The sequence below is a fragment of the Passer montanus genome, unplaced genomic scaffold (assembly GCF_014805655.1).
Source record: "Passer montanus isolate IOZ18808 unplaced genomic scaffold, ASM1480565v1 scaffold62, whole genome shotgun sequence".
Classification (NCBI taxonomy): domain Eukaryota; kingdom Metazoa; phylum Chordata; class Aves; order Passeriformes; family Passeridae; genus Passer; species Passer montanus.
Genome location: NW_024371260.1, coordinates 1,759,766 through 1,785,536, shown reverse-complemented (window position 1 = coordinate 1,785,536; position 25,771 = coordinate 1,759,766). Strand labels below are relative to the sequence as shown.

At 49.9% G+C, this 25,771-nt stretch overlaps 1 protein-coding gene across 1 annotated transcript in view; it reads right to left on the bottom strand.

Annotated features, from left to right (window-relative positions):
- Positions 1-3,010: 3,010 nt before the first annotated feature.
- Positions 3,011-25,771, bottom strand: part of VWA1 (von Willebrand factor A domain containing 1) — a 33,805-nt gene continuing 11,044 nt past the window's right edge. Inside the window, exons 3-8 of the mRNA XM_039727569.1 lie at positions 25,199-25,511; positions 18,827-19,390; positions 11,937-12,215; positions 9,070-9,342; positions 6,726-6,843; positions 3,011-3,107 (exon numbers count right to left, since the gene is read on the bottom strand). Of these exons, the coding sequence (XP_039583503.1) occupies positions 3,071-3,107; positions 6,726-6,843; positions 9,070-9,342; positions 11,937-12,215; positions 18,827-19,390; positions 25,199-25,271 (1,344 nt within the window). The 5' untranslated portion in view covers positions 25,272-25,511 and the 3' untranslated portion in view covers positions 3,011-3,070. The remainder of the gene's footprint in view (positions 3,108-6,725; positions 6,844-9,069; positions 9,343-11,936; positions 12,216-18,826; positions 19,391-25,198; positions 25,512-25,771) is intronic.

Sequence of the window (25,771 nt, the reverse complement as noted above, 5' to 3'; positions counted from 1 at the left end):
GGTTCAGCCCGAACAGCCACGACATGAGGGCGGCGGCGGCGGCTGCACGCGGGGGACGCGCCGCGGCCAGCGCGCCTGCGCCGCGCGCGGGACGGCTTCCCATTGGGTGGCCGCAGAGCCGCGCCGCGCTCTGATTGGCGGAAAGGCGCCGCGTGTGGGGTCTGATTGGTTGGAAGAGGCGGGGAGGGCGGGAGAGGAGTGTGGGGGACGGAGAGCCGGGAGGGACAAATAGGGCGGCGCTTCCGCATAGCAACGGGAGTGAGGGGCGTTGCTAAGGGCCGCGGGGCGGCGCGGCCTTGCAGTTAGCCCGGGTTTAAATTGGGTTATCTCGGGTTTAACTTGGGTTAGCCCGGGTTTCCCTGGAAATCGGCTCCAGACTGGTGTTATCCCGCATTTCCCTTGCCGTTATCCCGCGTTTAACTTGGGTTATCCCGGGTTTAACTTCGGTTATCCCAGGTTTCCCTGGAAATCGGCTCCAGACTGGTGTTATCCTGAGTTTAACTTGGCGTTATCCCAGGTTTAACTTGGGGTTATCCCGGGTTTCACTTGGGTTTTCCTGGATTTCCCTGGAAATTGGCTGCAGACTGGTGTTATCCCGGGTTTCCCTGGAAATCAGCTCCCAACTGGTGTTATCCCGGGTTTCCCTTGCGGTTATCCTGGATTTCCCTCAAAATCCTCTCCTTGGAATGGCAGAGAGGGTGGGAAAGCAGAAAAGGGGAGCACAGAGAAACCCACCACTGTGGTTATTTGGGATAAAGAGTGGGATTTCCTTGGAAATCAGCTCCTAATCCATCATTTTGGAATGGGAAAGATGATGGAGAAGTGGAAAAAAGAAGGAAAGCACGGGGAAACCCTTATCTGTGATTATGTGGGATAAAGAATGGGATTTCCCTGAAAATTAGGTCCCAATCCATCATTTTGGAATGGGAAAGATGAGACAGGAGCCTCCTGAAAAGGGAGCACAGGGACCCCCTTATCTGTGGTTATCTGGGATAAAGAGCAGGATTTCCCATGGAAATCAGCTCCCAATCCATGATTTCGGAGTGGGAAAGACGAGAGGAAAGGGGAATGCAGTGAAGGTCAGGAACACGTGGAGTTCTGCAGCCTGAAATGTGTAAAATGTAGAACACGCCTGGAGCACGCCCAGCCCTCAGCAGCAGGCCGGGGGCACCTTTCAGAACTTTTATTTTTTCTCTAAATGTGCATTTTTCTTCTCAAATTCACACTTAGATCCATGGAAACCAAAATATCCCGAGCTGGAAGGGATCCACAAGGATCAGAGTCCAGGACACCCCAACAATCCCAGTCTGAGCACAAATATTTACCAGATCTGCCAAAATTTCAGGGGCTCTCCCTGTAAAACAATCCTTTCTGGAACTGAGGCTTTATCAGGACCAGTATATTTCTATTTTTTACATTTCCCACACATTTTTTTGAGGGATGGGGGTAAAGTTTGGAGGAAACCAGGCTATTCAGGCACGGGTAGAACGTGCACTTCATTTAAAATTATGATTTAACGGGGTGATCTCAGCAGTTTTTTCCCAACTTTTATGATTCTGTGAATGTCAGCTTTTCAACTCCTGGAACAAAACCCACAATTTTCCCCAAAAAACCCCACAGATTTGCCAGCAAGCACAAAGGAACCATTCCGTAGCTCTTGTATTTATATTTAATTGTCTTCAAAAGGGTGTGTTACAACTTGGGGGATGAAAATTAATGCATTAATAAACTACGCAGGGAGTTGTGCAAACTTAATTTCTGTCCTACAGTGAGAAGAAACAAAATTGTTTTATTGCATGAGCAGTTCCAGGGGCTTTGCCATCCTTTCAGCGCTGAGATTAATCAGTGACAAATGCACATTCCAGGGGAGGACACAAATCACGTGAAAAATCTCTTTACAGAGTTAATGAATGACTCACCTCCCTCCTCTCCTGAGCAGGGCAGCCCAAGGAAAAATTATCCAGGAAGGTGGAGGTGAAGGATTCAGCTCTCAGGAGACAAAGTCAGGGATAAAATTCCTCCCAGCTCCAAAAGGAGCTGGTTTAAGCTGTTTTCAGAAGGGTTTGGGGGGCTGTGTGGGGCTCCCCACAAACAGCACTGCTTCCAAACCCAGTTCTGCACGGAGGGCAAATAAGCAATAAATTTAAAATAGAGCAGGAGTTACTGAGGGAGGGTGTTCCCACTGATGCTGGTGTTTGGCACAGAAATATCTACATTTCTTTACAGCCCTGAACTTTGAAACCATTTGCTTGGTCACTAGGTATTTATAATTATTTTATTTTTTTTTCCCAGCTTGCTTTTCCAGAGCAGCTTAGAGACAGCGAGTTCAAGCTTAGGGGCAAAGGGAAATAATCAGATTTACTCTTCTGCCTTAAAAACATTGATTTTTAAGTGCAGCTCAAGCTTAGCACTGGGTGGAAGCCCCAGACAAGACAGCAGAGATGTGCTGCGTGTGTTCAGAGCGCAGAGGAGTGACAGTGCTGGAGACTTATTGCCTGTAATTAGTGACAGGACGGGCTAATTAATCCCCACGAGGACAGCAGCACTGCCGTTTGGTGCAGGAATGCCAGAGCAATGATCCAGGCAGGGGCACAGGAGCAGAAAGAAGTGCTTTGGGTGGTTTTGTCCGGGCTGCTCCTGCAGGGAAGCACTGCCAGGATTTTGGGTTTCCTGCTCTCTCCTTCCTCCCAGGCTCCCTGCAGGGAAGGGGTTGCACTCAGCAATGGATTTGGCCAGAAAGATTTCATCTTTCTCTGAGATGAACTCCAAGTCCTGACTGTGCTCCTGAGCAGCAAAGATAAATCTGGAACAAACAGAACGGGCAGCAAGCAAGCACCAGCGGGGCTGCACCACTCCGCCTCGTTTGGCACAAAATGGGGACACTTTTGGCATCTTTTGTCACTCTGGCTGCTCCATCAGCCAGGCCAAGCCTTCAAACCCTGCTGGACAGCTCCAGGGACAGCCCAGCCTGGGAGCTGAGCTTCTTCCCGCCCTGGGTTCTCCTTTTTTTGTCCACATTTTTGTCCGTTCAAGGCCTCTGCTGTGCTGGGGGTCAGCTCACTGCAGCCTGTCACGCTCTCTGTGCCTGTATCCTTGGGCCTCTGTGGCTGCAGGGACACGAGGAACAAAAAGGGCAGAATATGAGGAATAAAAATGGCAGAATATGAGGAAAAAAATGGCAGGATATGAGGAATAAAAATGTCAGAATATGAGGAAAAAAATGGCAGAATATAAGGAAAAAAATGGCAGGATATAAGGAATAAAAATGGCAGGATATAAGGAATAAAAATGGCAGGATATAAGGAATAAAAATGGCAGGATATAAGGAATAAAAATGGCAGGATCAAAGGAATAAAATGTAAGAATATAAGTAATAAAAATGGCAGGATATAAGGAATAAAAATGGCAGAATATGAGGAAAAAAATGTCAGAATATAAGGAATAAAAATGGCAGGATCAAAGGAATAAAAATGGCAGAATATAAGGAAAAAATGGCAGGATATAAGGAAAAAATGGCAGGATATAAGGAAAAAATGGCAGGATATAAGGAATATAAATGGCAGGATATGAGGAATAAAAATGGCAGAATAAAGGGAATAAACGTGTCAGAGCACAAGGTATAAAAATGTCAGCTTTAGCCAGCCATTGACCACATCTGAGCCACAGATCTCACCCCTTATACATTTAATGCATTTATACATGCATTAAATGTATAAATAAATGTTAATAAAGAAATTTATTTACTTATTTAATATTTACGTAATAGTAATTAAGAAAGGAAATTAATAATTAAATAAATAATAAATAATAGATTATTAAATAATATTTATATAATAAATGTATTTATTGATTAAATGCATAAATAAATGCATTTATTTAAATAATATTAATTAATTAAGAGAATCAATAATTACATTGATAATAATAAATATAGTGTAAAATAATATTCAGATAATAAATTTAATAAATAAATGTATTTCTATGCTGTATTTAATGCCTTAAAAATACAGCATTTTCATGTTGCTGTAAGGTAGAAAAATGATAAAGAAAAGCCTCATAAAATCAGGCCTGCTCTGTCTGGACTCTTATTTCATCTAAGCCAAGTTAGTTCCCATGTGAAAGCAATGCTGGTGTGAGCAGCTCATTAACAAAACAATCTAGTCCTGCCTAAACAAACAACTCGCACCTGTATAAACTGCTTTTACACCCTTAGATAGAAAAATGAAAACTGTTTTTCATCAACGACCTTCCCAGCACGCGGACACGGAGAGTTTGAGTGACCATCCATGCAGCTTAACAACTTTTAATAATTAATCATGGGATTGGCAAGGAAACCACTAACAAACTGGAGTCCCACACGAGGTCTGAATAATAAGAATAATAAAAAATAAGAAGAATAAGAAGAATAAGAAGAATAAGAAGAAGAATAAGAAGAAGAATAAGAAGAATAAGAAGAATAAGAAGAATAAGAAGAATAAGAATAAGAAGAATAAGAAGAATAAGAAGAATAAGAAGAAGAAGAAGAAGAAGAATAAGAATAAGAATAAGAATAAGAATAAGAATAAGAATAAGAATAAGAAGAATAAGAAGAATAAGAATAAGAAGAATAATAAGAAGAATAAGAATAAGAATAATAAGAAGAATAAGAAGAAGAATAATAATAAGAAGAAGAATAAGAATAACAAGAATAATAAGAAGAATAAGAAGAAGAAGAAGAAGAAGAAGAAGAAGAAGAAGAAGAAGAAAGAGCTTTTCCACCACGAAGAAAACTGAGTCCCCTGTGCTTTATTCCCACATTTTTGCCCTCACTGCAGCCCCTAGCTGGAAAAAAAAGAGATTTATTTAGTAACTCTGTTTTGTTTTACTCCATCCTGTCAGGGATCCTTCAATGCCCACGACAGAAAGTGGTTTCTGGACAGCAGAGGGAAGAAAGAAATGTTGTTTTTTTATAAATTACTTTCATTGTTACCTGTCCCCTGCCAAGTGAAGGACGACCAAGGCCCCAGATGATTTTTCACGGCACTTTTAGCAGTGTTCCCACCCCAGTTACCCCAAAGTGGCTCCAGAGCTGTCTCACTGTTCTCCCTTTTCTCCTGCCTGCAATAAACTCCACTAGGAGGAGTCTTACTCCTAAAATCGGGGGGAAAAGCCCAATTTTGGTCGGTCAGTGGTGAAGGAAGAGCGGTGATGAGCACAGAATATCCCAGCCCTGGGGGTCCTCTGTGCTTTTGGAATGCATGAAACACAAACCCCGCAGAGAGAGAAAGGATGCAGGGCTGGAATGGGAACCTTTAGGGAAACTGAAATCTGTTAAGCCACACAGCAGGAGTGTAAGTTTGCATTTTAACTAAGTAGAAATATATTTTAAGTCCCTTAAGAGAGTAAAAAGCCCTAAAACCTAAAGTTTAAACTTCAGTAGTGCTCCCTTTCACAAAATTAACTTGGCTCCAGACATAATTACATTTCTAGATAGAACAAACAGAACTATTTGTGTAAATTTTCTGTAAGAACTGACACTACTTTCCCACATTGGAATTAGACAGGTGTAGGAAAAATGCTTTAGAATTGGGTTTTTAGCTGATTGGATGATTTATGAATAAAATCCCCTTGTACTGGGGTGCAAGAGAAGTGACAGTGGCTTCTGCCAGCTGCTGCTGCTGCTTGGAACACTGGGACTCTGTGCTGATGCCTCAGGTTTAACTTTTCTATTTTCCAGATTCTGTGCTGATTTGTCAGGTTTTAACTTTTTTATTTTTCACATTCTGAGCTGCTTTAGTGTGTGGGTCTGGGTTCACATCAGGGCATGGTGAGCTCTGTGCACAGAGCAGGGAGACAAAACAATTCCTGCTCCAGCTGGGCACCAAGGACAAATGATCCAAAGCTCAGCCCAGGAGCACAAACCCCGTGGGCTGGAGAGAGGAAAACAAGGATGGGACTGCAGGGGCTGCAGTGGGATTGGACACTGAACTGCAACCTGCACATGGAGCAGAGCTGAGCCCAGGGAGAGACCCCGTGAGCATTTTGGGACCATTTGGGTTCACCCTGGGTTCATTTTGGGACCATTTTGGTTCCCCTTGGGCTCATTTTGGGACCATTTTGGTTCCCCTTGGGCTCATTTTGGGACCATTTTGGTTCCCCTTGGGTTCATTTTGGGACCATTTTGGTTCATCTTGGGCTCATTTTGGGACCATTTTGGTTCACCTTGGGTGCAGCCCTGGCTGGGCTCTGGTGCTGCCCAAGGTGGCTCCATGGAGGAGATCCTTTTCATAAATCCCTGCTTTATTCTTTAGCTCTGTCCAGTCTGTTCTAGGTCACCCTTCCCAAGGCATCACTCCAAATATTTCCAAGGAGCTGCTGCTCAGGTTGCAGTGTGTTTTCCTCTCCCCATCTCCCAGATTTCTCCTCCTGATCCCAAGCTGCTGCTTTGCCCTGATGCCCAGCCCTCGATGTGCAGTGCTGATGCTGAGCAGACAATATTCCGTAACTCTCCAGCCTCTGCTCCAGCTCAGCCCACACAAAGCATCAATGCCAGAACGCTTTTAGCCTGCACTTCAATTCTCTGCATTCTTCGCCTTTGGGGCTGATGTCACCGTGCAATAAACAACTGCTGTATTCATGCGGTAAACAACCGAAGTATTCATGCGATAAACAACTTTATAGCCATCAATCCTGTTTCTTTGAAGACTAAGATCCCTCTCGCAGCTGCAGGGATGGGCTGAGCTCACCTGGCTGCCTGAGCGCGGCGCGGCAGAGCCTCCTGCCAGGCTGGCTGCTGTACACGGGCTGCACGCACACCCTGGCCCTGCTGCCCGGGGCCAGGCCGCTGAGCAGCACGCTGTGCACCTGCCAGACACGGGAGAGAAACGATTCTGGTCAATCTTCATGAGGGATGAAGTAAGGGAGAGAAAAAAATAATCCATAGTGGGGTGCTCCTGGCCGAGGGGCGAAGAACGGGCTGGTGTGTGCAGAGGGGGTTGTCAGCCTCCTGTGGAAATGGGAAAAGGTTATAAAGGACAAAGGAGAGAAATAGCACAGGGCAAAAATGGGAAAAGTTTATAAAGGGCAATAGGAGACAAGGAGCACAGCGAAAAATGGGAAAAGTTTATAAAGGGCAATAGGAGACAAGGAGCACAGAGCAAAAATGGGAAAAGTTTATAAAGGGCAATAGGAGACAAGGAGCACAGAGCAAAAATGGGAAAAGTTTAGTAAAGGACAAATGAGAGAAAGAGCACAGGGCAAAAAATGGGAAAAGTTTTATAAAGACAATAGGAGACAAGGAGCACAGAGAAAAATGGGAAAAGCTTAATAAAGGACAAAGGAGACAAGGAGCACAGAGCAAAAATGGGAAAAGTTTATAAAGGGCAATAGGAGACAAGGAGCACAGAGAAAAATGGGAAAAGCTTAATAAAGGACAAAGGAGACAAGGAGCACAGAGGAAAAATGGAAAAAGTTTAATAAAGAACAACTCTATATTTATATACAGACATATATATATAAAACTGTCTATAAATAGAAATAGAAATAGAAATTAAATATAAAAATAAAAAATAAATATATCTTTATGACACTACGCACATAAAATCCAATTTAACACTTGCAAAAACCCAGCATTACTATATATATATATAAAAAACTCTCTATATAACTATATATATAAGTCTATATCTTTATAACTTAATATCTATAACTATATATTTATATATAGACATATATATATAACTCTCTATAAATATGGAATTCCCAGGAACCGGGGAGGTGCTGCAGTCACCATCCCTGGGTGTGACACTGGGTGCCAGGGTTGAGTTGGGGCTGGGTTGGACTCCATGGTCTTGAAGGTCTCTTCCAGCCTGGGGAATCTGAATTCTGTGAATTTGGGGGAATTTCAGGAATCCCCAGGAACCCAAGGAGGTGGTGGAGCCACCATCCCTGGGTGGGTTTAACAAAGCCTGGATGTGCCAGGGTTTAGCTGGGGTGTCAGGGCTGGGCTGGACTCCATGGTCTTGAAGGTCTTTTCCAGCCTGGGGATTCTGTGAATTTGGGGGAATTTCAGGAATCCCCAGGAACCAGGGAAGTGTTGAAGTCCCCATCCCTGCATGTGGCACTGGGTGCCAGAGTTGAGCTGAGGGGTTGGGGCTGGGTTGGGCTCCATGGTCTTGAAGGTCTCTTCCAGCCTGGGGATTCTGTGAATTCTGAGCTCAGACTAATTAGTCCTTAACTTTGCCCTGGCACCAGCATAAAATCCTTCATTTCTCTGGCAGTCACCTCCCACACCCGCAGCTCTGCCATCCCCTGAGCTCCTCACTCCCGAGTCCTGATAAGAGCCAGACTTTGCCTCCTGCAATGTCCTCATGGGTTCCTCTCCACAGAGCACAAGCTTCTGCTCGTTAACTTCATCAACTCCGACCCTTGTAATCCAGATCACCCCAAGGAACAGGCACAGAGTCAGGAAAGGCACTTTTCTTCCTCCTTTAGGGAGATTCTGGGATCTGCAGGGGTGCCAGCCCCATGAACAGCTGGTGCTGTGTGTGTGACTCCCTTCCAGCCCTGACACATCTGCTACACATCCAGAGCTGCTCATGCAGCTTCCCCACCCCAGGGGAATAAATATTCAGAATATTTATTATTCTGAATAATAAAATAGTGGATCCTGAACAACAAAAATCCACCCAGGGCTGGATTCTGAATAATAAAATAGTGGATCCTGAACAACAAAAATGCACCCAGGGGCTGCATTCTGAATAATAAAATAGTGGATCCTGAATAATAAAAATCCACCCAGGGCTGGATTCTGGGTATAAAATAGTGGATCCTGAACAACAAAAATCCACCCAGGGCTGGATTCTGAATAATAAAATAGTGGATTCTGAATAACAAAAATCCATCCAGGGGCTGCATTCTGAATAATAAAATACTGGATCCTGAACAACAAAACTCCACCCAGGGGCTGGATTCTGAATAATAAAATAGTGGATCCTGAATAATAAAAATCCACCAGGGCTGGGTTCTGGGCTCACCCCGAGGCAGGTGCCCCTCTGGGACCCTCCTGGTGCTGCCACTTGCCCTCCTCACCTTCCTGGGTGCAGGCCTTGGCCGACAGGGATTTCTCCTTCCCCGATCTGTAGATGGCAGTGACTGTCACCAGGTAGGTGGTGTTGGGTGCCAGGTGCTCCACCAGGGTGCCGTTGTGCCCCCCATCCACCTGCAGCAGCTTGGCCGAGTTCCCTGGCAGCGGCCCGTACAGCACCTGGTAGGTGGCCACGCTGTCCAGCACGGGAGCCCAGCTGACGTGGAAGCTGTGGGGTCCAGAGTCTGAGATGAGAACCTGAACTGGGCTGGTTTCCTCTGGAAGCAACGGGGAGAGGTGAGAATGAGGGTTTAGTGAGCATTATTGAGCTGCAACATCTTGGGCTTCACGGGTGTGGAGTTCAAATCAAGCCAGCAAGGAATTGAAATCAACCCAGTGGAGTTAAAATCAACCCAGCGGAATTGAAATCAACCCAGGAAGGAATTCAGATCAACCCAGTGAAACTGAAATCAACCCAGTGAAATTGAAACCAACCCAGTGGAACTGAAATCAACCCAGTGGAACTGAAATCAACTCAGTGGAATTGAAACCAACCCAGTGGAATTCAAATCAACCCAGCAAGGAATTAAAATCAACCCACTGGATTAAAATCAACGCAGTGGAATTAAAATCAAACCAGCAAGGAATTGAAATCAACCCAGTGGAGTTAAAATCAACCCAGCGGAATTGAAATCAACCCAGGAAGGAATTCAGATCAACCCAGTGAAACTGAAGTCAACCCAGTGAAATTGAAATCAACCCAGTGAAATTGAAATCAACCCGGCAAGGAATTAAAATCAACCCACTGGATTAAAATCAACGCAGTGGAATTAAAATCATCCCAGCAAGGAATTAAAATCAACCCACTGGATTAAAATCAACGCAGTGGAATTAAAATCATCCCAGCAAGGAATTCAAATCAACCCAGTGGAATTGAAAACAACCTGGCAAGGAATTAAAATCAACCCACTGGATTAAAATCAACGCAGTGGAATTAAAATCATCCCAGCAAGGAATTCAAATCAACCCAGTGGAATTGAAAACAACCTGGCAAGGAATTAAAATCAACCCAGTGGAATTAAAATCAAACCAGCAAGGAATTGAAATCAACCCAGTGGAGTTAAAATCAACCCAGCGGAATTGAAATCAACCCAGGAAGGAATTCAGATCAACCCAGTGAAACTGAAGTCAACCCAGTGAAATTGAAATCAACCCAGTGAAATTGAAATCAACCCGGCAAGGAATTAAAATCAACCCACTGGATTAAAATCAACGCAGTGGAATTAAAATCATCCCAGCAAGGAATTAAAATCAACCCATCAAGGAATTCAGATCAACCCATCAAGAAATTGAAATCAACCCAATGGAATTGAAATCAGCCCAGTGGAACTGAAATCAGCCCAGTGGAACTGAAATCAACTCAGTGATCAAACCAGCAAGGAATTGAAACCAACCCAGTGAAATTGAAATCAACCCAGTGGAACTGAAATCAACCCAGTGGAACTGAAATCAACTCAGTGGAATTGAAACCAACCCAGTGGAATTCAAATCAACCCAGCAAGGAATTAAAATCAACCCACTGGATTAAAATCAACGCAGTGGAATTAAAATCATCCCAGCAAGGAATTAAAATCAACCCATCAAGGAATTCAGATCAACCCATCAAGAAATTGAAATCAACCCAATGGAATTGAAATCAGCCCAGTGGAACTGAAATCAGCCCAGTGGAACTGAAATCAACCCAGCAAGCAGATGTTGATGCTCATCACACAGCTCAGCCCAAAGGGTTTCTCAGCCTTTCAGCCAGAACTGTTCTTGCATGCAGAAAATTAATATTGTGTGCAAGTCCACCTTGACTTTGCCACCCCAGCCCAGTTTTTCAGTTTGTCCCATTTCTGCAGGCTGCCCCCCCAATAAAATCTGAGTTATTTTCTCACAGAGAGGCTGATCCTGCTCCGAGTTCTTCCCCTCTCAACCCCAGACTTGCCTTGGGTCATTCCAGCATCCTCTATCTTAACTTTGCCCTGGCACCAGCATAAAATCCTTCATTTCTCTGGCAGTCACCTCCCACACCCGCAGCTCTGCCATCCCCTGAGCTCCTCACTCCCGAGTCCTGATAAGAGCCAGACTTTTCCTTCTCCTGCAATATCTTGATGGGTCCTTCCCCTGCCATATCCTCACGGGTCCTTCTCCTGCCATATCCCCACAGGTCCTTCTCCTGCAATACCCTCAGGGATCCTTCTCCTGCAATATCCTCACAGTCCTTCTCCTGCAATATCCTCAGGGATCCTTCTCCTGCAATATCCTCACAGTCCTTCTCCTGCAATATCCTCAGGGATCCTTCTCCTGCAATATCCTCCCAGTCCTTCTCCTGCAATACAATCACAGGTCTTTCTCCTGCAATATCCTCACAGTCCTTCTCCTGCAATATCCTCAGGGATCCTTCTCCAATATCCTCACGGGTCCTTCTCCAATATCCTCACGGGTCCTTCTCCAATATCCTCAGGGATCCTTCTCCTGCAATATCCTCCCAGTCCTTCTCCTGCAATACAATCACAGGTCTTTCTCCTGCAATATCCTCACAGTCCTTCTCCTGCAATATCCTCAGGGATCCTTCTCCAATATCCTCACGGGTCCTTCTCCAATATCCTCAGGGATCCTTCTCCTGCAATATCCTCCCAGTCCTTCTCCTGCAATACAATCACAGGTCTTTCTCCTGCAATATCCTCACAGTCCTTCTCCTGCAATATCCTCAGGGATCCTTCTCCTGCAATATCCTCACGGTTCTTTCTCCACAGAGCACAAGGTGGGAGCCCCAGGTGGGGCACGGGGTCCTGTCCTTGTCCCCAGTGCCCACCCATGCCCGCAGTACCTGGCAGAGTGGTGACCCTGGTTCTCTGGGCGGGGAAGTAGTGCACGTTGGACTCGGGGGTCAGAGCCACCTCGTAGGTGGTTTCTGGCGCCAGGTTGGTGAGCAGGAGGCTGCTGAGGGCCCCCGACACCTGCAGGGTCCTGGTCCCTGCGGGGTCCCCTCGGGGGCTGTACTGCAGGCTGTAGAAGCCGCTGTCCTGGGACAGCAGCTGGGGCCACACCAGGCGGAAGCTGCTGGAGGTGACGTCGGTGGCGTGGAGCCGGTTGGCTCGGATGACATCTGGAAGAGGGACAGGAATCACTGCTGGCATCAGCGCGCGGAGCACCTGCAGGCCCAGCCCTGCGGGATCAGGGGTGCAGCTGCAGCACCGCTGAAGTCACCGAGGTGTGGTGTTGGATTTCCCCATTTCTCCATTTTCCCATCTCTCCATTTCCCCATCTCCCCATTATTTCCCCATCTCTCCATCTCTCCATTTCCCCATTATTTCCCCATCTCTCCATTTCCCCATCTCCCCATTATTTCCCCATCATTTCTCCATTATTTCTCCATTTCTCCATTTGTTCCCCATCTCTCCATCTCTCCATTTCCCCATTATTTCTCCATTATTTCTCCATTTCTCCATTTGTTCCCCATCTCTCCATCTCTCCATTTCCCCATTATTTCTCCATTATTTCTCCATTTCTCCATTACTTCCCCATCTCTCCATCTCTCCATTTCCCCATTATTTCTCCATTATTTCTCCATTATTTCTCCATTATTTCTCCATTTCTCCATTATTTCCCCATCTCTCATCTCTCCATTTCTCCATTATTTCCCCATCTCTCCATCTCTCCATTTCCCCATTATTTCTCCATTATTTCTCCATTTCTCCATTACTTCCCCATCTCTCCATCTCTCCATTTCCCCATTATTTCTCCATTATTTCTCCATTATTTCTCCATTATTTCTCCATTTCTCCATTATTTCCCCATCTCTCATCTCTCCATTTCTCCATTATTTCCCCATCTCTCCATCTCTCCATTTCCCCATTTCCCCATTATTTCCCCATCTCTCCATTTCCCCATTATTTCTCCATTATTTCCCCATTATTTCCCCATCTCTCCCTGCTCTGGGCAGTGCCCGGTGCCCAGGAGGAAAGGGCAGCCCGTGGGCAGTGCCAGCCCTGCTGAGCCAGCTGGACCCAGCCCCTGCAGGGCTCACAGAGCTCCCTTGTTCGGTGACATTCAACACTCAGAGCCCTCTTGTGCCACCTCACCGCTCCCTGGCCCCGAGTCACGCAATTACAGAATCACAGAATTCACAGAATTCACAGAATCACTGGGTTGGAAGAGACCTTAAAGATCATCGAGTCCAACCCAGCCCCAGCACCTCAGCTCAACCCTGGCACCCAGTGCCACACTCAGGGATGTTGACTGCAGCACATCCCTGGTTCCTGGGAATTCCCAAAATTCCCCCAAATTCACAGAATTTTCCCAAATGCACAGATTCCCCAGGTTGGAAGAGACCTTCAAGAGCATCAAGTCCAGCCCAGCCCCAACTCCCCAGCTGAACCCTGGCACCCAGTGCCACATCCAGGCTTTGTTAAACACACCCAGGGATGGTCACTGCAGCACCTCCCTGGTTCCTGGGAATTCCCAAAATTCCCCCAAATTCTCAGAATCCCCAGGATGGAAGAGACCTTCAAGACCATGGAGTCCAGCCCAGCCCCAACTCCCCAGCTGAACCCTGGCACCCAGTGCCACTCCAGGCTTTGCTGAACACACCCAGGGATGGTCACTGCTTCTCTTCGAGGCTCCACACCACAAACACCAGGCACAAATCCCTCTGGTGGTGCTGGGCAGCTCCCCCAGCTCCTTGACCCTTCTGACCTGCCCATTTTGGGCACAATTCCAGTGTTCTCTGGTCTTGCAGAGAGGCACAAACACACAGGACTTTGTTTCTAACTCCAGGGGAGTGACGTGGAGATCTCTTCTATTTTTAAAGGATTTCTACGAGCACCCTGAGCATGAAGTGCCCCTAAATCCTCATAAAAAACCTTCCAGTTCCTGCTCAGGCACTCACAGAGCACTCCAGGCAGCTCTCACTGTCTCCCATTGCACGGAGGTGAAGGGAGGCACAGAATTCCTCCCAAAAGCTGCAAGCTGGGGCTGCTTTTCCCTCCCAGACTCGTCCTTTGGCTGGGGGAGGATCAGCTCTCCTCCTCCGAGCCCTGCCAACTCCTCTGTACCAAATAAAACAGCCTCAGTTTTTCCTCTGAGCTGTTCCCTGGCTCTCCCAGGCAGGCAGGCAGGAACATTTCCGTGCTCTGTGCCCATCCCATCCCATCCCATCCCATCCCATCCCATCCCATCCCCCCCCATCCCTCCCATCCCAGCCACGGCTCCTGGGGCACTGCCCCTTTTTGGGAGCCCCACAAACCCCAGGGGCCGAGCCACGAAGGAGCAGGGAGCACAGGAAAGGTGTCAGCGCTGCCAAAAATCCTGCCAAAAGCTCAGGGAATGGAAATTAAGTGAGCAGGGACGCCGTGGATCAAAGGGCAGGAAGCCCGCAGCAAACAGCTCTGCCCCTCGTTGCCAGAGCCCTGCAAGCCTTCAGCGTATAAAAAGGGCAATAAAACACAGAGAATAAAGAAATAAATGCCCGCAGTTGTGAGGATTTATAGAGAGTTCTCCAGGCCAGACAGAAGGCTCACGCAGTGCAAACCTGGAGATAAGAAATGCTGGTTTAGAAATGCCGTGGCACAGGACAGGCATTGTGGAGAGAGAAGTGAAACCAGAAACCAAGTTTCAAAAGATGACCTTACAAAAAAGATTAGACACTTTGGAGGAACAGAACCATGAAAGATGCATTGTAGTAGGGCCCACGAGGAGGAATTTTAGATGATTGGCTTTAAAACATTTACAACATAGTGCAGCTAAATCTAATAAACCAAAAAACACCTATAATGTACTACAATTAAGAAATAGTTAACTCCCAATTGTAATGGCATGGATTAGAACATCTGTATTGTCTCACCCTTCACATGAGACTGAAAATAGAATAAAAACTTTTCAAACACCTCGCAGTTGCCCCATCTCTGGATCAAAAAATCCAAAAATGTGTTTCCCAGCCCCTCTGCTCCTAGAGAGTAGCAGCAATAATTAATAATAATTAATAATAATTAATAATAATTAATATCCTGGACAGGACCCAGGCAGTGCCTGCCTGGTGACACTCAGCTGGTGACACTTTCCCTCCTCCTCCAGACTTTGCCCTACGAGCTCTGCAAAGATCAGGATCAGACCTGCAGGAATGCTGCTGGCTTCATGATGAGGGTGAGAAAAAAACAGCAGCAAGAGCAGCAAGAAAGCACAGATTTGTCCCCAAAAAAATCCCAGCTGCAGCTTCTCAGACCCAGATTGGGACAGGATCTCCTGGAGTTCCTCAGATTAGGACAGGATCTCCTGGAGTTCCTCAGATTAGGACAGGATCTCCTGGACTTCCTCAGATTAGGACAGGATCTCCTGGACTTTTTCAGATGAGGACAGGTTCTCCTGCAGTTTTTCAAACCCAGATTAGGATAAAATCTCCTGCAGTTTCTCAGATTAGGACAGGATCTCCTGCAGTTTCTCAGATTAGCACAGGATCTCCTGCAGTCTCAGACCCAGATTAGGACAGGTTCTCCTGCAGTTTCTCAGACTGGGACAGGATCTCCTGCCTGGCTGCAGAAGAACCTGTCCTAAACTGGGTCTGGGAAGCTGCAGCTGGGATTTGGGACAAACCCCTTGTGTGTTCTGGTTGTGTTTGAGGTGAGAGGGGACATGTTCTGATTCTGGGAGGGGGGATTTCCCTCGTCCACCTGCAGGGCCTGAGGTGTGCTCACCTGCCCGGACTCAGCTCCAGGTGAGACCAGCAGAGCTCACAGCCTTCCCTGCAGCAGGGCTCGCCCAGGAGAGGTTTTGGGTGAGAAATGCCCTGCCCTGAGCACGTGTGGGATGTGGGGGTGCTCAGGGCACGCCGGCTCCTGCAAAGCCTGGCTGCCAGAGGCTGGAAGGAGGCAGCAGCCTCAGCTTAGCTGAGCACGGAGCAAGTGGCTGCAGGCACTGGGCTGATGTCACCTCGGAGGAATGCCCTGGTTTCACAACCAAGAGGGTCCTTCCCCAGCAGGAGAGCACCAAATGCCGCGTTTTGGGCAGATCTGAGATCCAGCAGCAGGAACCTGAGCTCCTGCACAGCCTGAGAGCCTTCCCTCCCCTCTGGGAAGGGCGTGGGTGCCTGCCAGGAGCCAGCTGTGCCACAGCTGCATTCTGCAGAATTCCTGCACCGGCCGAGGAACCACAGGCAGTGAACACCCCCAGCCCTGTCCTGCCCCCTCCCAGAGCAGCAGCAGCAGCTCTGGAGCCATTTCAGCTCCACCACGTCCCCCTGGGGAGGCTGAGGCTCCTCAGCCCACCTGAGGCTGCAGCAGCTTGGCAGCAAGGCTGGGTTTGGAATTTCTGTGGAGCAGGCAGGACACATTCCTGGAGAGGAGGTGGAGGGAGGAGAGCAGCTCTTGACAAAGCTTGTTTGTGCCTCTCCAAAAGCCTCCATCCCCCTTATTAGAACATCTGTATTGTCTCACCCGGTTTTTTTTTTTGGTTTTTTTTTTTTTTTTTGTTGTTTTTTTTTTTTTTTAACAGTAGCAGGAGATGAAGATAAGTGATAATTAAACCAGTCTGGGCCATTCCAGAGCTGGAATGAATGAATTCCTGCCTGCCCAGATGCTGCCTGTCCCTGCCATGCCAGGAGGGGTGCTGGCTGAGGGCTGTCTCCTCCAGGCAGGCAGCATTGGCTTAAGGGGCTTTATTAAGGTGAAATCAGGTGGTGTGACCAAAATCTGGCACTGTGCAAGCCCTGGATCCATGTGGGAATCTCACCTGGCAGTAAAATCCCAGCCCAGGAGGTTTTGGACCTGCTGGGTTCACAGAATGCTGCCCTCAGGCAGGTTTTATCATCTCCTTTGTTCTTTTGGGGTTTAACCCCAAAGGACACGGCTGTGACTCCCCAAACCTTTGTTCATTTGGGATTTCACCCAAAAGGACATGGCTCTGACTTCCTAAGCCTTTGTATTTTGGGGTTTCACCCAAAAGGACACAGCTGTGAGTCCCCAAACCTTTGCTCTTTTGTGGTTTCACACAAAAGGACACAGCTGTGAGTCCCCTTTGCCCTTCTGGGGTTTCCCACTGGTGCTCCCTGCAGGTAGCTCTGGCAGCAGTGGCACTCCCAGCGGCATTCCCAGCGGCACTCCCAGCGGCATTCCCAGCGGCATTCCCCCTCCCAGCCCCCCGAGGAGCACAGAGGTAACACTTGGCTGCTGGGGCAGGGCTGGGCTGCTCTTCCCGAGGCTGTGCTGGCCAAGTCAGGCCCAGGATCTGGCAGATGTGGAGCACGTCAGAACAGGGGATTTATGGAACAAAAACATTCCTTTCCTATAGCCTCAATGCTGACAGCAGGCACCGTCCTGAACTGTGTTTTCTAAGAGAACAACTGCAGGAGTTGGAGGTCTCAGCCCCTGGTGGAGTATTTCAGGGAGTCAGATTTATCCTAAACAAGAGTTGGAGGGAGCTGACAGGACCAAATCCTTGCCAGGGACACACATCCCATTTCAGATGTGCTCCACACGTTTGTGTTCCTCCATCAGCTGGCACAGAGACAGGAACTTTTGAGAGAAGAAAAAAATAAAAATCAACCTGAATGTGAAAATCAGCTCGGGGGCTCAGGCACTTTGTGTCCACGATCTTGCTGAGGTGAATTCACTCCTGTTTGGGAAACCTTTGGTTAACAGCCCGTGCAGGTGGGGGCATTTTCGTGCTCTGCCTGGGCTGTGCAGGTGCCTGACCTGCGTGACTCATCTCAAAGACTTGTGGGGTTTTAAGGAATTCAGATATTTTGCTGCCTGAGTTCCTCATTCCCAGCTGAGCTCCTCACAAGCACAACTCCAATTCACTGAAGGGAATCTGTCCCACTCTCTCAAATATTCCAAGGGCAAATATTTGTCCCAGACCTCCCAGAAGCCTTGGTTTGGACCTGTGGCACGGTGGGCAAGCCCCACAATTTGCCAGGGCAGGGCTTTGGGGTCAGGATGAGCGTGGGATTTGGGGGATTCTCCCACTGCCCACCCCCCAGAGCCAACATCACACAGAAAATGGAGGCTGGGAAGAAGAAGGAAGAAGAAGGAAGAAGAAGGAAGAAGAAGGAAGAAGAAGGAAGAAGAAGGAAGAAGAAGGAAGAAGAAGGAAGAAGAAGAAGGAAGAAGAAGAAGGAAGAAGAAGAAGGAAGAAGAAGATCAAGACAATGCCCAAATCCCTCCATCTTGCCTCCTAGAGCCCTATAGTAAAATCCCCAAAATTCCACTTTTCACCCCGTGATAAATTCATTATCATTCCACGTAAACTTTTGTGACTTGTAACTCTTCACACAAGGTTGGTAATTTGCTCCATGGGTTAAAATCGAAGTCCCAAGTGTGTGTGGGGGGGATAGAATATAAGGAAATAAAGATAGTGCAGAGAGCAGTCTTACCCCCAAGGAGTTGCAGCTGGGTTAATTAGCAAAGATTAGGAGCAGGCCTGACTTCAACAGGCCCCCAGTAAGAAGAAGAGTGCTGTAAAAAATGGGTTGTCAGGAACTGGGGTCAGCTGGCTGCTGGGTGAGGAAGAGAGAGTCAGTGCTCTGAGGAGCTGCCCACGAAACCACACCAACTTTTGTGATAAGGAGATGACAATATGGAACTTTTGCAATAAAATGACAACTCAAGTGTCTTGAGTTTCCTGCCAGGATTCCCCAGCCCGGGGCTGGAGCCACCCAGGGCACCCAGAGCGACGTCCTGGCTTCTGACAGGCATCCCCCATCTGAACCCCACCCTGCCAGCCTACCTAGGATGGCATCCCTGAGCTCCTCGGTGATGATGGGCAGGTCGTCCACGTCCACGAAGTGCAGGTGTTTGTCCGAGGGCTGGCTGGCAGCCGCCGACAGCTCCAGGAAGTTCCCGCGGCCGGTGCTGACGATGAACACGGTGACGCCCCTGTCCTTCAGCAGCTGCATGGGCTCCGAGATGTCATCCGTGGAGAAGCCGTCCGTCACCCACACCAGCACCTTGGGCACGTCTGGGCGGGCGCCGGCCTGGCCGCTGAAGAGCTTTTCCCTGGCGTAGGACAGGGCTCTGCCCGTGTTGGTGTCGCCCATCAGCTGCCGCGTGTCGCCGATGGCCCTGCGCAGGGCGCCGCCGCTCGCGTGCCGGTCGAAGGGGAACTCCATGGTGGGAGTGGTGCTGATGTGGATGATGCTGGTCTGCACGTCCCTGGGGCCGAAGGTGAGGGGGCGCAGGAGGTCCCACATGAATTCCTTGACCTTGGAGAACTCGTAGTGGGAGACGCTGGCGGAGCTGTCCAGCAGGAAGAGGAGGTCGCCCTCGCTGTTGGAGGTGGACGGCTGGGGACCTGGCAGGGGACAAGGAGCAGCATTAGGGGGTGCTGGGAACCCAAAACCTGCACAGGCACCTGGGGGAAAGACATTTCGTGCTGTTCTTGTGAGCCAGAGAAGGCTTCCTGGAGATAGATACGGGGCTTTCGCTTTCTCAAGGAACACATCAAGGCCATCACTGTGGCAACGTGACAGAAGAGGGAAATTAAAAATACAGACCTCAGCTGGCTCACAAAATGACCTGGCTCCCTGGTTGCCTATTAGGAACTTTGTTTCTTTCTTATTATGGATGTTTCTGTTAGGTAAATGTAAATATCTTGAAAGACTATAAAAGCGACGTGTTGCTGTAATGAATCCCTCTCACACACCCTTCTGGTGGGGTTGGGTGCTTTGTGCTGTGTCACACTTTATAGCAACAGGGACCTTGCTGCCAAACCCCAGGGTTCAGGGAGAGGCGCTGGAGAGATGGGAGAGGCACGAGGGATCTGCTGGAGCAGCAGGAGAGACCAGGAATGGAGAGAGTTAAATTTACCTGGGAGTGATTATTGATGAGGGCATGGAGTGACAGGGTGAGGGGGATGGCTTCAGACTGACAGGGGGAGGCTTAGGTGGGGTATTGGGAGAGATTCCTAACAAGGAATTCCCCAAATGAGGGTGGTGGCTTAGGTGGGGTATTGGGAGAAATTCCCATGGAGAAATTCCCAAATGAGGTGGGATATTCGGAGAAATTCCCAATGAGGAATTCCCCAAATGAGGGTGGTGGCTTAGGTGGGATATTAGGAGAAATTCCCTAAATGAGGGTGGTGGCTTAGGTGGGATATAGGAGAAATTCCCAACGAGGAATTCCCCAAATGAGGCCCAGAGCAGCCGTGGCTGCCCCTGGATCCCTGGCAGTGCCCAAGGCCAGGCTGGATGGGGCTTGGAGCAGCCTGGCACAGTGGAAGGCGTCCCTGCCATGGCAGGGGTGGGATGGGGTGGGATTTAAGGTCCCTCCAACCCCAATCATTCCCTGACTCCATGCCCTGCAGCCCAGCTGGATCCTGGCCAGCCCTGTGTGACCCAGCACAGCTCACCCAAGCCACACACACCCCCCTGCAGCTCAGAGCTGGGCAGGAAACCAAAGTGGAGCCCAGGAATGACCACAGCACCCAGCAGAGCTGGGCTGTGACCCCACAGGCCCCTGCCACCCCCTCCAGAGCTCCCAGTGGCATCCAGCAGGGCCCTGCTGGCTCCAGCCCCGGGCTCTCCCCTCTGCTGGAGGGAGCACAAGCCACTGGTTTGGCTGGCAGGACAATCCCCAAATGTTGCAAGGAGCAGCTGGGAAAGCGTCTGGCCCTGGCACCCTGCCACCCCCTCCAGAGCTCCCAGTGGCATCCAGCAGGGCCCTGCTGGCTCCAGCCCCGGGCTCTCCCCTCTGCTGGAGGGAGCACAAGCCACTGGTTTGGCTGGCAGGACACGGGGAGAGCTCCTGGCAGCACGGGGCTGTTCCTGCCCTCGGCTCCTCGCTGCTCTGGAAGCGTCCCTCAATCCCCAAATGTTGCAAGGAGCAGCTGGGAAAGCTGGGCAGGGATCGGGGGCCAAAGGACGTTCCTGCAGCAGTAAACAGCGGGGTCATGTGCACAGGCAGGGAGGGGAGCTGGGAATTCACCGAGGGAGCAGAAATCCCACTGCTGCCAGAGCTACCTGCGTGGGGAACGGCTGGGTGAGCACCGGTGTGACACCCCAAAAGAGCAAAGGGGGGGTCATAGCCCTGTCCTTTTGGGTTAGACCCCAAAAAAACAATCGTTTGGGGAGTCACAGCAGTGTCCTTTTGGGTTAAAACCCAAAAGAGCAAAGGGGAGTCACAGCTGTGTCCTTTTGTGTGAAACCCCAAAAGAACAAGGGTTTGGGGAGTCACAGTTGTGTCCTTTGGGGTGAAACCCCAAAAAACAAAGGGCAGTCACAGCTGTGTCCTTTTGTGTGAGACCCCAAAAGAGCAAAGCTTTGAGGACTCACAGTTGTGTCCTTTGGGGTGAAACCCCAAAAAACAAAGGTTTGGGGAGTGACAGCCATGTCCTTTTGTGTGAAACCCCAAAAGAACAAAGGTTTGGGCAGTCACAGCCATATCCTTTTGTGTGAAACCCCAAAAAACAAAGGGCAGTCACAGCCGTGTCCTTTTGGGTTAAACCCCAAAAAACAAAGGTTTGGGCAGTCACAGCCGTGTCCTTCTGTCTGTCCCCTGCAGCTCTGGGGCACCAAGGGAGTGGGACTTCACATTCACATCCCTTAAATGAGTAATTCTCCATTACTCATTGCTGTTAATTAGGGAGAGCCCCAGGCTGACCCCACAGGGCTCTGCCTCGGTTAACCACAAGTGGTTAACAAAACCAGCAGCTGAAGGGCAGGGGGGTGTTTGGGGGCTAAAGAAACCCTCTGTGGGCCAAGCAGAAAGCTTCTCCTTCATTCAAACCCCTTCCCTCTGTGACACTCATGAGATGGAAACAAATTCCTCCTGTTCAGCAGAAAGAATCCATTTAAAAAAGAAAAAAAAAATGGAGAGAAGGGCTCGGCCCCCATCGGGAGCGTGGCAAGGCTCACAAAGCAAGCAGACACTGAAATCACCCTGCCCTGCAGCTCCAGTTCCCTCATCCTTCCTCCTGCCCCGTGCTGCATCCAGCACAAACATGCCATCGGTGCCAGAGGTGGGGCTGCACAGCTTTGGCACCGGCACATCCCTGCTTTGCAGGCAGCCGCTGCTCTCAGGCCCTTCCCTCGCTCCAGACGGCCTGGCCGGGTGCCAGATGAGGATTTCTCATTTTTTGGGGGGGGTTTGGAGGGGAAGGGGCACCCACAAGAAATTCCCTGCCTCCTGCAGTGCCGGGGGAAGTGCAGATGTGCTCTGCTGGAGCCCGGGTGTGACAGGGACACCAGCAGGTCCTGCCCGGCCCTGGGTGGATGCCCCGGGCTCTGGAGTGTTTTGAAGGTTGGATATGGGAAGCAGAACATCACCATGGAAACACAACGCTGCCTGCTGGCTTTTCCAGCAGGAAAGCAGCTGGCCGGGCTTCCCGGGATGCTGACAGGAGACATCCGCTGGCCGGGCTCCCCACGCTCCGATTTACACAGCCCTGGGGCTCCTGGGGCTCTCTCAGCCAGCCAGGATCATCTCCTGTCTGGGTTAACTGGCTTTGACATCCCACCCTTGTCTTCTTCCACGGCTTGTGCTGGAAGCCTGGTTTTAAACCTTCTGTGCTTAAAGGTGCAGACCCACAGGAGAGCACTGCACTGGCCTGGGGCTGTGGAGAAGGGCTCCAAAATGGAATGACAGAATTGGGGTTGTGGGCGTGGGGTTGGTCAGAAGTGTGTAATGTCACGGGTGGAAAATGTAGAGTTTGGGGTTTTAGAATATAGAAATAAATATGAAGGAAGATGGAGGTTTTAGGGTGGAGGCTGGCTGATCTTATTTACCTTCTTCTTCTTCTCCATGGGTGAAGTGTTCCTGTCCCTGTGCCCGTGGCACGGCAGCACAGCCCCTCGGGACAGGAGCTGTGCCAGGCTGGGATGGCATCTGCTGTCCAGAGGGGACAGGCCAAAGGCAGCTGACCCTAACCCAGCTCATCCTAACACAGCTCAGCCCAAACTGATCAATCCTAAACCCAGCTCAGTCCCACACCCAGCTCGTCCAAACCCAGCTCAGTCCCACACCCAGCTCATCCTAACCCAGCTCAGCCCAAACCCAGCTCAGCCCAAACCCAGCTCATCCCAAACCCAGCTCATCCCAAACCCAGCTCATCCCAAACCCAGCTCAGCCCCTAACCCAGCTCAGCCCAAACCCAGCTCAGCCCAAACCCAGCTCAGCCCCAAACCCAGCTCAGCCCTAACACTGATCAATCCTAAACCCAGCTGATCCCAAACCCACCTCATCCCCAAACACAGCTCAGCCCTAACACTGATCAATCCTAAACCCAGCTCATCCCCACACCCAGCTCATCCAAACCCAGCTCAGCCCCTAACCCAGCTCAGCCCAAACCCAGCTCATCCCAAACCCAGCTCAGCCCCAAACCCAGCTCAGCCCCAAACCCAAGCCCTGCCTCTGGAGCAGGGCACAGCCCTTCTGGAATGCCAGGGCTGCCTTTGTCACGGCCCCTGAAGGCCTGAGCATTGTTCTGAGCCCGGGCTGGGAAATGCCACGGGTTGGGAAAATGCCACGGGCTCCCAGGGTGGCAGGGGGGCAGGACAATGGGAATTGCTGCTGCCTGGGTGGACTGGGAGTGCTGGGACAATGCCAGGAGCTGCAGCAGCGCTCCTGCCCCAGTGGGACACTGAGGGACAGAAGCCACCCCGGGACACTGAGGGACAAAATCCAGCCTGGGACACTGAGGGACAGAGCCCAGCTCCCTGTGAGGGACAGAATCCACTGGGACAGACCCCAATAGGACACTGAGGGACAGAACCCAGCTGGGAAACTGAGGGAGAGAAGCCACCCAGGGACACTGAGGGACAAAATCCGCCCTGGGACACAGGGACAGACCTCAGTGGGACACTGAGGGACAGAGGCAGCTCCCCGTGAGGGCTCAGAGCCCCAGCCCAGCCTCGCTGTCCCCAGCAGCCCTGTCACACCCGGCTGCCCTGGCTGAGGGCTCCTGGCCAGGCAGACTGGAGACTGCAGCTCCCAGGTGCACTGGAAACCCAACAGAGCCATCCCTGGGGCTACAGAACCCAACGGAACCATCCCTGGAGCTACAGAACCGAACAGAACCAAACCAACAGAGCCATCCCTGGAGCTACAGAACCAACAGAGCCGAACCAACAGAACCAACAGAACCACCCCTGCAGGCACAGAACCAACAGAACCAGCCCTGGGGATACAGAACCAACAGAACCGAACCAACAGAACAAATCCGCCCTGGGACACAGGGACAGACCTCAGTGGGACACTGAGGGACAGAGGCAGCTCCCCGTGAGGGCTCAGAGCCCCAGCCCAGCCTCGCTGTCCCCAGCAGCCCTGTCACACCCGGCTGCCCTGGCTGAGGGCTCCTGGCCAGGCAGACTGGAGACTGCAGCTCCCAGGTGCACTGGAAACCCAACAGAGCCATCCCTGGGGCTACAGAACCCAACGGAACCATCCCTGGAGCTACAGAACCGAACAGAACCAAACCAACAGAGCCATCCCTGGAGCTACAGAACCAACAGAGCCAACAGAACCAAACCAACAGAACCACCCCTGCAGGCACAGAACTGAACAGAACCATCTCTACAAGCACAGAACTGAACAAACAGAACCATCCCTGCAGGCACAGAACTGAACAGAAAAATCCCTGCAGGCACAGAACCGAACCAACAGAACCATCCCTGGAGCCTCAGAACCCAACAGAACCACCACTGGGGGCACAGAACCTCCTCCACAGCAGGACAGGCTGACTGCAGCAGCTCAGGCACCGCTGAGGGCTGAGTCCTGCCCGGAATCCATCCACGGATCGTCCATGGATCATCCACGGACCCGTCCCTGCCTGCCCCGCTGCCGTTCCCCGCACAAAGCCGATCCAAGCCGCAGCGATCGAGTTCCAGCCATTCCGCGCTGATTTCCCCTCAGCGCCCCCAGCGAGGATTTCCCGCAGGATCGCCCCGAACTCCGCACATTTCCGCGCAATTCCCTCTCCCCCACCGCGAACAAACAAACTCACACCACAAAAATCGACTTTCTCAGCAGCAATTGCAGGCAGGGCGGGTTTGTTTCTTGTACCTAAAGCAGCCCCGCAGGCTCAGCTTTTACCCTGGAAAAGGTTTTTTGAGGAGAAAGGGAGGAAGAAAGGAGGAAAAGCAGCGCGGGAGCGCCTGGCACTCACCTGGCTCAGGTGGGTCCTGCCCCGCAGCGACCCGCAGCCACAGAAAAAGGGAAAAAATCACCTTGGCCAACATCGCCGAGCCTGCTGCTGGCCGGAACGCCCAAAATCCACGCGTGGGCTCAGGAAAGTGCCGAGCTCAGGCACGGCGAGCCATGCCGGGCTGCGCTGCGAGCTGCGGCTCCTGCGGGGGATTTTCCTTCCTGCCCCTCCGCTCCTTTTAAAGCCATAAATCCATCCCGACAGCTCCTTCTGCTCGGGCTCCCGGAGCCAGCAGCGGGGCTCGGTCCGTGGGCTGGGTTTGAAAAGTGTGTTCCTGCAGATAATAAAAATTGAGGTGTTAAAAATGTAAATAATAAAAATTTAAATAATAAAAATTTAGGTAATAAAAATGGAGATAATAAAAATTCAGGTATTAAAAATTTAGGTATTAAAAAATTTAGGTAATAAAAAATCAGATAATAAAATTTAGGTATTAAAAATTTAAATAATAAAAAAATTAGGTATTAAAAATTTAGATATTAAAAATTCAGGTATTAAAAATTTAAGTATTAAAATTTAGATAATAAAATTCAG